The following is a 12,801-nucleotide window of genomic DNA, read 5'->3' as shown; positions in this document are numbered from 1 at the left end:
GCATATTGCTCGGACGGGCTCCTTTTGGAGCCCTTGTTGCTGTGGGTGCCGAGTGATACTTTCACCCGATTTGATTGTATTATGCAGTGAGATCGGGCACGATATTCGCACCCAGGATTGCATTGTAAATGTGATCATTTTTAAATGGGAGGGAAAGAGAGAAAGAAAGAAAGAAAGAAAGAAAGAGAGAGAGAGAGAGAGAGAGAGAGAGAGAGAGAGAGAGAGAGAGAGAGAGAGAGAAAGAGACAGAAAAGACACAACGATTAAAAAAATAAAAAGCTAAAGATTAAAAATAAAAGACAAAGAGAAACAAAGAAAAAGTAAAAAAATAAACAAAGAAAAATGATTAAAATAATTAAAATAAAACAATGTTATAGAAAGCAAAAAAAAATAACCAAAAGAAATAAAAAGAAAGCGAAGGAAAGTAAAAAAGAAATCAGAAAATAAAGTAACAAAGATAAATAAAAAAAGGAAAAAATTAAAGAAATCGGTACTTGTTTCCTAGCATGGCCACCACGATTTCTATCGTGGTGGTCGTGTCGGAAAAAATCTTGTCGGTCACGTCGGGTGCATACCAAAACGCACGCGATGTACCCGATTTCTCCATAGGCTTCAATGTTAAAATAATTTAACATTGAAGCCTATGGAGAAATCGGGTACATCGTGTCCATAGGCTTCAATGTTAAATTATTTTAACATTGAAGCCTATGGAGAAATCGGGTCCATTGTGTCCATAGGCTTCAATGTTAAATTTTTTTAAAATTGAAACTGAGTCCATTTAACATAGTAAAAAATGGTAAAAGGGCCAATATGGGCCATTTCTCATTGGGTATGGCCCCGTCATGTGTGTAAAAAATAATGGCCCCCCATTGTGGCCGCCACCCCCACGATTGACGCGAACCCGAAGCGTGGCGAGCGCAGCGAGCCCGCGAGGGGCGGCGGTGCGCGTCCTCTGACCTTTTTATTCCCCTACTATCCACGTCGGCGTGGAGTTGAGAATAGATTAGTGTGGCAAGCGCAGCGAGCCACCGAGCCCGAAGCGTGGCGAGCGCAGCGAGCCCCGCGAGGGGACGCTGATACCTTCACAGATCCCTGCGTCCCCTCGCGGGCTTCACAGGTATCAGCGTCCGCTCGCCACGCTTCGGGCTCGGTGGTTTGCTGCGCTCGCCAAACTAGTCTATTCTCAACTCCACGCCGACGTGGATAGTAGGGAAATGAAAAGGTCGGAGGACGCGCACCGCCGCCCCTCGCGGGCTCGCTGCGCTTGCCACGCTTCGGGTTCGCGTTAATCGTGGGGGTGGCGGCCACAATGGGGGGCCATTATTTTTTACACACATGACGGGGCCATAGCCAATGAGAAATGGCCCTTATTCTGCCTTTTCCCATTTTTACTATGTTAAATGGACTCAGTTTCAATGTTAAAATAATTTAACATTGAAGCCTATGGACAAATCGGGTCCATCGCATAGGCTTCAATGTTAAATATTTTAACATTGAAGCCTATGGGGAAATCGTGGGCATCGCGTCGCATCGTGTGCCTTAAAGTTAAGGCACACGACAAATCGGAAAAAGGGAAATACCAGTGGGCGCCTTTTGCACACAAATTAAGACAATTTATTAAGTGGACAAATGACATAAAAATTAATAAACAAAATATACACAAAATATTTGGCATGCATAAAATACTTAAAAAGCATGTGCAACAATAAAATGCTGAATGTATGTAGCGTATAATTACCAGGTCCCGGTAAATTATTCTCATATGCGCATATGAGGCCACTGACACTGACAGGCGTGTGGCGGATTGGTGCATTTACCTACCCGATTCGGGACCTGCTGAAGACCCCGCACTTACAAGCAAGGTAACACAAAACATTGGCTGTCGTCCTTACCGACTCAAGGTGTCGATTACATCTACTCCGCACTTTGTTCTTGTGCTATAAAGCCTGCGAAAGAATACCCTTTGTGGATTACAAATATTTGTTGGGAGAATCTACAAGCATCCACCTACTCCCACACAGCGCTGGGATTTTTACCCTATTAATCAGGACACTAGCACCTGGCCTCATATGCGCATATGAGAATAATCTACCGGGACCTGGTAATTATACGCTACATACATTCAGCATTTTATTGTTGCACATGCTTTTTAAGTATTTTATGCATGCCTAATATTTTGTGTATATTTTGTTTATTAATTTTTATGTAATTTGTCCACTTAATAAATTGTCTTAATTTGTGTGCAAAAGGCGCCCACTGGTATTTCCCTTTTTCCATTTGCAATCTTTTTGGGGTGGCACCCCCCTCCCAGAGGGCAGCCACTTGCACACAGCACTCAAACACTTGCCCCTAGCGCTCAGAGTATATTGTTTTTGTTTGACACGACAAATCGGGTCCATCGCATAGGCTTCAATGTTAAATATTTTTAACATTGAAGCCTATGGGGAAATCGTGGGCATCGCGTCGCATCGTGTGCCTTAAAGTTAAGGCACACGATGCCCGCGATTGTGGCCGTGATAAGAAACAAGTACCAAAACAGCAAACTAAAAAAGCAATGGAAACAGAAAGAAAGCAAAATAATTTAAGATGTAAAACAAAGAAATAAAAGAAAACTAAAGAAAGCCAATGAAAGAAATTAAAGTATGAAATAAAAGAAAGCAAATATAAAAAAAAGCAAAAAAGAGAGAAAGGCGCCCATTTATCAAACAATATTTGCAGCCTATGTTTTTGAGGGCTAGTCGCAAATATTGGGTGTCCCCCAAATGTAAACTGAATGGGGATACCTGCTGCAATCTCGGGTATGGTATAATACCCCGACAGTCGGGATTCCGACAGTCAGTATTCCGACGTCGGAATCCCGACTGCACAGCGTGGGGAGCGCAATGAAGCCCCTTGCGGGCTCGCTGCGCTCGCCACGCTGCGGGCACGGTGGCGAGCTGCGCTCGCCACCTATTTTATTCTCCCTCTATGGGGGTCGCGGACCCCCACGAGGGAGCAGTCGGGATTCCGACGTCGGAGTACTGACTGTCGGAATCCCGACTGTCGGGGAGCCGTCCGGCGCCCGCAATCTCTCCACATACAGCCGTGACCCCCATAGTTTTTTTATGTGAAGTATTCACTGTATTGGCACTCGCTTTTTGTAGCCTTTGAGATGTAGTTCCGGTAAGGTTCCCTAGGAACCCTCCACTCGTAATGGCACCTGTGTATGGCAGTCATGATGATTGTACATGCACAGTGGCACTCACAGCCTGTTGTCCCTGCATATGCTGGGTGATACATTCACCAGATAGGATTGCATTATGTAATGTGATCTGGGCACAATATTAGCACCCAGGATTGCATTGTAAATGCAATCATTGTTAAATGGGAATAAAAGACAAACAAAGAAAGAAATTTAAAAAGACACAAAGAAAATAAAAGCAAAAAAAAAAAAATAGAAAAAGAAAAAGCAAAAAAAAAGAAACAGAAGGCAAAAGGAAGAAAGAAAACTAACAAGAGATAATCTTGAATTCTATACAGGGCAAAGAAAAGCCATAACGTCACACTATGGAATAAGTAGAGATTTAAATTAGCCAAATGTGTAGCCATTCAAAACCTGACTAGAAAACAATACTGCAGTCCCTTGGGGGCCAATATATTAAAATTATTTTTTACTAAAATAATCTGAAAAAGGGCGTTTCCACAACACAAAGGGCCTTTAAGCATTTGTTGTGAAAAACTGCTCCGAACCCTATAATTTTTAGTAACCAGACAGCATTTCCCATACTTAGAATGAGGAAATGCGAGCAGACCAATTTTCTTAAAATCAATAAATAAGTTTAAAAAATGGTTGAAAAAACTCTGCAGTGAGCCTTATTTAAAGCTGATTACTATGTATAAACAATAAAAATTATACTGACCTACCAAGGGCCCCCTGATTGGTGGTCCAGTCATCTGCTTTAATCAGGGATGTGAGCTGCTCATGTGACCACCGGTGCAGTCAGGGCCCATTTTAAGGATCCAGGTGCCCTAGGCTTATACACATGTAGCTCCCCTTGTAATGCTGCTAAACACGCGTCTATGGGCACTCAGGGACACATTATTCATACTGCCCATGTGCACGTAATGAAGGTTATACAACTGGCATGTAGAATCTAATGCTTGTGGCCTGTGAAGGAGATTCTGGCTTTAGGTTGATCAGCTGGCACTGTAGCACAATGTACATAAAGTAATTGTGCCATCAGTAAGTTACATTGGCACAGCCACCTGGCAGTCTCCTTAAGAACTTCACCCCCCGCAGTACATCAAAACAAGTGATAGCTAACAAGCATGGAACAAATTAGGCCTTACTTTTATTCCTTGGTTGTTATCTGCAAGCACCCCTATACAAAGTAGCTGATTGGTTGCAATGGGCCACTTCTACACTCTTTTCACTGCTTCGTACTGTACATCTACCCCACTGTATTATGCTCGGTCACCCTCACACCTCTGCATGTCCACTATGGTAGGAATGTGAGATGTGTGTCCTGGATTAGGAAACCCTAATATTGCTGACAAACTATAAACACACCCTAAAGCTATATTATTACACTAGAACTACCTATATGACTCTTTCAATCACTCTATCAAGTCTGCAATGGAAAATTTGAAGAAAATTTTCCTTTGTTTGATCAGCACATATTAATACTGAATATTTCTAGACAGACTCCCTACAGTTTATAAGCAAAATCTGAATGCCATCAGTTAGAAAACTTAGGATAACCCCAATGCTGGGAGTACTTTCATTAGGGTTGGCCATCAACCATCGATGATCCAAAATTATCGATGGGCTATGACCATTGTTGAATACTTATGCCATAGATTATGCAGAAGAATGGAATTTTTTTACAGTGCCGAAAAGAAGAGTTTAGCTGTGCCCCCGACACTCCTGCAAAGCTCTGCCCCCAGGCTCTACATGACCCACAACCGACTGTATTTGAAAGCAGTGGTGCACATCGGTAGGCAAAACCACCAATAGTTTCCTTGCAGTTGGTTTCACACCATCAAAGTTACCCATCAATGGTAATATCGCCGGCAACAATTGATGGGTAACCCACCAATGGCCATCCCTAACTTACACCAGACCTTGAGGTTGCAGAGAAAAAAAGAAAAAAACAAGAACTTTCCAAACCGGCCCCAGAAGATGCATCCGTAATTATAATATAATGCAAGTGAGAAAACCAGTATATTATTAGCAGGGGCAATGTGCATTTTAGACCATGCCTCTCATAAGTGATATCCTCTGTCATCCTGCATGTACAGACAAAGGACATTGCAATGACCTGCAGGAGCACTCATAGTTAACGATATAGAGCATGGGTCTTCAAACTATGGCCCTCCAGATGTTGTGAAACTACATGTTCCAACATGCATTGCCACATTTTTTCCTATAAGAGCATGCCAAAACTCAGGGCATGCTGGGACATGTAGTTCCACAACATCTGGAGAGCCACAGTTTGAAGACCCATGATATAGAGCATAAATCCAAAATATTGTTAACGATCAACGTTATCGTACATACCATCTACTATATCTGCAGACAGATCGGGCACCTTGGTTTTGCATACACACTGCCAGATCAGTTGTAACTGAGATCACAACTGAGCTGGCATTTACATGTGCCCGTCCAGTTGTGCTGTCAAACACTGCCGGCCTGTGCAGTCTGTGTATGGGCTGTAGGTGGATTACTCGTATTTATAGCATAATGTGCCAATATATCTGCCATCAGCTGTGATACACCACCAATGCAATATGTCTGTGAATTATGTAATTCAAGATTAATACTGTATATATATGCCACATGAAAAGCCTGTTTTTGTCCCTCTGTACCTTGCTCAGTAGGAGACCCAACAGGCTCAGCGCTGTCTCTGATTTAAAACCCTCCCATGACTAGGCCACTGCTGCTGCTGTCCTCCACGGGCCTGAAAAGCATGTGATGAGCTCCACCACTGACCTCTTGTTTAGTCTCATGGGACTTAGTCAACTCCCAGTAATGCACTGCACACTTGTGCAGTCAGTGTGCCTTGGCTCCCGATGCTCAGCACCCTTAATCATTGTCACATTGGCAGATAGGTGAAGCTGCAGAACTACCCCTCTCCCACGCACAAAACCTAAAAAAAAAAAAAAGCCGACCACAGAGTGGCCCAGGGGTACTGAACCCCCTGAGCCCCCCTTAATCCAGCCCTGAGCAGAAGTTGAGTGGTAAAATACACCAAGATGATCAGATGAATTGAAGTAGGGTAAGATGGGTAATGGAATGCCTCTATGTAATAGTGTGTACACACGGTTAGATTTGGCTTTCAATTTTCCCGATATAGGGAACATCGGAAGCCAAATCGCATGCTTTTTTAGGGCTTCCGAGCCCGATGCGCTGCCGATGCGCGATCCCGTGTGAGCGCATATCGGCAGCCAGAAAGAGAGATCTGCACTATATAGTGTAAATTGTCGCTCGCATCTCACAGCAGCATCTGTCGTGTGTACACACCTTAAGATTAACTTAGCCTATCAATCTTGTATATACTGTAGTATGACATATAGGATACACAGCAGGAAGATGTGCAGTACTCAGTTACATAAAAAATATACAATGTACACAGTGGGAAGGTGCTCAGTCCTCTATGTTATGAGAAGTGTATTAGACATACATCCTATTACTTACATGGCCCGTCAGCTGGTCCATAATTGAGAAAGAAAACTCCTATGGCCATAAGAATGCACGTCCTCCATGCCAGCTTACGTAGGAGCAGGGTACGATGGACTCCTCTCTTCAACATGGAGTTGAAAGCCAGCGCTACAGATGTGCCAATGATGAAGACAAACCTAAAGGAAACATATAATCATATATTCTTCTTAATGTTCCTCAAGTAAAGACATATTAGATACATATTATTAGATACATGTTTCATAATTAAGCACACAGTGTAGCAGTGCAGCCCTGGGTTACATTTTACAACCGTGCGACTAACTCCAATCACACTGCTACAAAAGGCATAAGTACAGCATATATGCCTTCCACCTGTCTTCAGTGGGGCACATACCCATTTCAGACAACTTAAATGAATTGCCCATGTTTTACATGTTATAGTAGGGGGGCAGACTGTACAGTTTCATATTCACATGAATTTCAGAATGGCTCTGCACAAGCACAATTAGGAAATATGTTAGTGTACTTTCACTGCTGCTGTACATTCAGTTTAATGTTACAAAGTTCAATTAAAAAATATTCACTAAAGTCACGGTGCAAAATTGTGTTTTGTAAACGTATAAGTTAAAAAAAACTCTAATATTTCTAGTACATATGGAAACGATAGAACATTGTTCTAAAGGAACGGTCTTCGGTACTTGTTTCCTAGAACGGCGCCCAGATTTTCTACGTACGCAAATTTAACGTAGGGAAATTTAAGTGGCATGTGATGCAATAATGTAATTTATTCACTGCTCTGTGTTCCCCAGAGGATCGCATCGCATAGCACCTGCCGCAAAATCGCATGCGTGTGCATGCGATTTTATGGGGTGTGCGATGCCACTACATTACCTATACAATGATATGATTGTACGACATACAATGATGGTTTACGCGAGGGGACGCAGATAACTTTACATGTAGGGCAGCACGGATGGTGTAATGGTTAGCATTACTGCCTCACAGCGCTGAGGTCATGGTCATCCCCACCATGGCTCTAACTGTGCAGAGTTTGTATATTCTCCCCGTGCTTTCCTCCCACAATCCAAAAATATACTGGTAGGTTAATTGGCTCCCCAAAAAAATTAACCCTAGAATGTCTGTGTGTGTGTGTACATGTGGTAGGGAATATAGATTGTAAGCTCCACTGGGGCAGGGATTGATGTGAATGTTCAAAAAATGATCTCTGTAAAGCGCTGCGTAATCTGTGTGCGCTATATAAGAAACTGTTAATAAATAAATAAATGTATTCCGTGGCCCCTTGCGGGGCTCGCTGCGCTCGCCACGCTTCGGGCGCGGTGGCTCGCTGCACTATATAGAATCAACACCACGCTGATGTGGATAGTGAGGGTATGAAAAAGTCGTAGGACGCGTACCACTGCGCTCGCCACGCTTCGGGGTGGCGTGGATAATGGGGGGGGGTGCGTAAAACCTAATTTTATAACATACAATCATATTACATGAAAAAAATCGCATCACATCCCATCGCATCGCACGGCACACTACAATCGCATGCGATTCGATTTCACTACGCAGAATACCCGACTAAGCAAATAGCTTAGTGGGCGCAGTTCTAGGAAACAAGTACACTGTCTTCTCTTACAGAACTTTAGCACAATACTACCCTATTCAGAAAGGCCTCACAATAGCAGTTACCTGATCTAAGGACATTAGAGTGCATTTACGCTGACCACAATTACTTGCAGTATAAACTGCAGGTCTGTGAAATGCTACTTCAAAGTGTAGTGGAAGCAGCCATTTTTTGGCCTTAATAAAACAGAAGCAGGCTGGGTAATCTACTTTCCTGGTCTGTGCCATATAAAAAACAAACTGAGCCATTTGTAGGGGCAGCATGGTCCTCATTTCCATAAGCCGAAGAAAGTTTGTCACAGCAGCCAAAGCAGCACCCGAGAGAATGCATAGTTATGCTTACAAAATAACGGGGCCAACACTGATCGGCGGACATTTTAGTTTTACCAGAATCTCCAACTGTGGGGCCGAATTACCAGAAGTAGGCAGCTTTTTTGCAACAAAAATGTTGATTTTATTCATTGGAGCATATCTGAAAAGCTGGCAAAACCCAGCAGGCTTAGCATTAATCATCCAATATTCTACGCTTAATCACAGTGTAGAATATTTGTATGGTTAATCAACGTAAATTAAACTCTAATAAATCATAATCTTTAAGTAAGGGCCATTGAGCTTAGCTAGACTTGTGTGTTGGCCCAGCCGGATCTCCCTCATGTAAAGTTTACAAGCCAGCAGCCCTCAGGAGAATACTTCCCTAGGTACTATTATGGAGACTGTTATGCCTCAGCAATATCAATGTGTTTTCTGTGATCTATGCACTTTTTCATCTCTACGTTTCTTCAATATAGATTTTTCATTATCTAAGTATATTTAAAGAAAAGAAAAAAAACAACATAATAATAATAATGACATTGCAAATGGGGCCCTGTTCTACATTTTTTGTTATCATTTAGGATATTTGCTATTGGATTTTAAACAAATAGTCGCCAAGAGACCAAAAACAGAGAGAGAGAAAGAGAGAGAGAGAGAGAGAGACTAATGGAGACTGAGATGGCTCCATGTACAGCGCATCCACATCATGGATAGATCAGTACCGAGTGCATGGCTCTTACCAGAAGATGTTAAATGCCTGTAAATTGCATTGTAAGTAAGCAAGTTCCTGGAGTGGCATGCCTGTCCCTGTAATGTGTGCCTGGACGATAATGGTCTGTAAAGTGGGTAATCATTTTCCGAATGACCCATTCAATCAACAGTAATAACAATATTGACTTAATGCTGTTTATTGTATAACTGCAATCACATTGAAAGGACTCCTCTCCTGTGTCATATTTGGTAGTGGTGATTAAGGCGGAAGATGAAAGCTCTGCATTTTTGCCATACTTCTGATCTAACCTTTATCCCAGGGCCGTTTCTAGACAGTTTAGCTCCCAGGGCAAAGAAATAAAAATGCGCCCCCCCCCCCCCAATATATAACATGGTACAGAAGAAATTGCGCGCGCCGAAGGCGCGCGCGCCAAAATAGTGTGTGTGTTTTATTTGTCAAAAGGGGCATGGCTTAATATAAGGGGTTTGGTCTAGCAGGACAACAATTACCTTACATCTCACTTTTGCGACCTGCATGACCAGACATTGGTTACCGCAGGAATTGTCATTGTCCTCCCGCACTTAAGTTGGCCAGCTGAAGGCCACACAGTGACCTAGTACACCTCACAGATCAAGGCCAATGACAGCCTACTTAAATCATTATACACTATTTATCCGTGATTCCAATAACACATTACGTAGCACACTGTGATGACAATTACACCTTATGTCGCACACCATGATGACAATTACACATTATGTCGCACACCGTGATGACAATTACACATTATGTCGCACATCATGATGCCCATTAGACCCCACACTGTGATGCCCATTACACTCCACACTGTGATGGCAATTACGCAATACTCCCCACACCGTAACGCCTATTACACATTCGGTACTTGTGTAATATCTGGGCGCCCGATTTTTTCATTGTATTGCATCGCATCGCATCGCATCGCATGCAATATAGTGGCATACAATTCATGCGATGCGATTTTTCATTGTAAAGACCCGATTTTTAATTGTATAGTCACCCATGGGTGATTTCATACCCCCACTATCCAACTATGCATGGAGTTGATCTTATATAGTGTGGCGAGCGCAGCAAACCACCGAGCCGGAAGCGTGGCGAGTGCAGCGAGCCCCGCGAGGGGACGCAGAATACATGTAAAGTAATCTGCGTCCGCTCGCCACACTACAGTATATAAAATCAACTCCATGCTTAGTTGGATAGTGGGGGTATGAAATCACCCATGGGTGGCTATACAATGAAAAATCGGGTCTTTACAATGAAAAATCGCATCGCATGCGATGAAGAAAATTGGCCGCCCAGATAATACATAAGTACCACACATTCTGCCCCACGCACCGCTGCCGCCGTTTACTAATATGCCCCCACAGTGCCAGATATGCCCCCACAGTGCCATATATATATGCCCCCACAGTGGCAGATACACACCCACATTGCCACACATATGCCCCCACAGTGACAGCTATGCACCCACAGTGCCACACATATGCCCCCACAGTGCCAAATATGCCCCCACAGAGCCACAGATATGCCCCCCACAGTGCCATACATATATGCCCCCACAGTGCCATACATATATGCCCCCACAGTACCACACATATATGCCCCCACAGTACCACACATATATGCCCCCACAGTGACAAATATTCCCCCAGTGCCACAGATATGCCCCCACAGTGCCAAACATATATGACCCCACAGTGGCAGATTTGCCCTCACAGTGCCACACATATGCCCCCACAGTGACATTACATATATGCACCCACAGTGCCAAATATGCCCCCCACAGTGCCACAGATATGCCCCCACAATGCCATACATATATGCCCCCACAGTGGCATGCCCCCACAGTGCCACACATATATGCCCCCACAACTCACTGTCTGTGTCTTGGCTGCTGCTGCTGCGCTGCTGGGCTGCTGCTGCGTTGCTGCTGCTGCTGCTTTCCTGGAGACTCGGAGGGGAGGGGAGGGGAGCGGAGCGCACATGATCATGCACCTCGCCTTCACAGTGTTTTCCTGAGCCGTCAGCCATTCATAGGCTCGCGGGCTGGCTCCTGATTGGCTGCCGCCCGCGAGCTCTGATTGGCTGACAGCCAAGGGAGCGAGGGGAAGGAGAGACGCGATGCGCTCCCCTCCCCTCCCCTGGGAAATTAAAAAGCTGTGGCGCCGCGGACGGGGAGAGGGGGCAAAGGCGGCGCTGGGGGTAACTGCCAGGCGCCCCGGCTGTTTAACAGAGGCTGACAAGCCGTGCGGCGCCCCGGGCTGCTGCACGGCTTGTCCGCCTCTAAAAACGGCCCTGCTTTATCCTCCCGACCCCAATGACTGGCAGGCTTCCCATCTACATTTCTGGGTTCCCAAGAGGTTTGGTAATAACCAAAGGTCCGGCGTATGTATAGAGCACAACCGCAGAATGACTTCTGCTGTGAGAGCATATTTCACACTGTGGCCATATATATATATCTCCAAGTAACAAAGTTGCTACAGGTTGAGTATCCCAGTAGAATTTTGGATAACGGATTATTCCGTATTTCAGAATATTTTTATCTTTCAATGATGTATCTTGAGGTAGCTTGCATTTATGTTGTACAAACACATCAAACACATGAAATACTCACAAATATATTTTATTTGTGCATGAAACAAAGTTTGTGTACTACAGATGGAGCCAGCCTCATCGAGCCCTTTAATAGGATTACGTGAGTAATAGTATAAATTAAGTTAGTAATAGCTAATCCCCTACTGTATTGTTCTATGTATTGTAATGCAGCTGAGGACAATAGGTATTGGATAGCCATGGTTCACCATGGCTGTCCGGAGACGGCTAGATGAGGATGGCTCCATCTGTATCTCAGATACTGAATTTAAAGGGCAAGCAATCATTTTCTTGCACGTATTTAGTGCCAGTTACATATCATGTCCTTAGTACTGCTGTTACAGATGTACCCAGTAGTGCTGTTACATATAATGTCCCCAGTAGTGCTGTTACAGATGCACCCAGTAGTGCTGTTACATATCATGTCCTTAGTACTGCTGTTACAGATGCCCCCAGTAGTGATGTTACATATCATGTCCCCAGTAGTGCTGTTACAGATGCCCCCAGTAATGATATTACATATCATGTCCTTAGTACTGCTGTTACAGATGCCCCCAGTAGTGATGTTACATATCATGTCCCCAGTAGTGCTGTTACAGATGCCCCCAGTAGTGATGTTACATATCATGTCCTTAGTACTGCTGTTACAGATGCCCCCAGTAGTGATGTTACATATCATGTCCTTAGTACTGCTGTTACAGATGCCCCCAGTAGTGATGTTACATATCATGTCCTTAGTACTGCTGTTACAGATGCCCACAGTAGTGATGTTACATATCATGTCCTTAGTACTGCTGTTACAGATGCCCCCAGTAGTGATGTTACATATCATGTCCTTAGTACTGCTGTTACAGAT

General features: G+C 43.9%; 1 protein-coding gene across 3 annotated transcripts in view; it reads right to left on the bottom strand.

Moving 5' to 3' along the window:
* Nucleotides 1–12,801, bottom strand: part of LOC146007712 (heparan-alpha-glucosaminide N-acetyltransferase-like) — a 394,310-nt gene that overhangs the window by 212,022 nt on the left and 169,487 nt on the right. For all 3 annotated transcript variants that reach the window (XR_014444391.1, XM_083146282.1, XM_083146283.1), the window contains exon 10: nucleotides 6,677–6,837. Coding sequence is in view for 2 of the 3 variants with exons in the window: in XM_083146282.1 (XP_083002408.1) it covers nucleotides 6,677–6,837 (161 nt within the window). In the remaining variant the exon portion in view is untranslated. The remainder of the gene's footprint in view (nucleotides 1–6,676; nucleotides 6,838–12,801) is intronic.

The sequence above is a fragment of the Crinia signifera genome, chromosome 6 (assembly GCF_055691185.1).
Source record: "Crinia signifera chromosome 6, ASM5569118v1, whole genome shotgun sequence".
Taxonomy (NCBI): Eukaryota; Metazoa; Chordata; class Amphibia; order Anura; family Myobatrachidae; genus Crinia; species Crinia signifera.
Note: the sequence above shows the minus strand (reverse complement) of the source record. Positions and strands in the feature narration are given on the sequence as shown.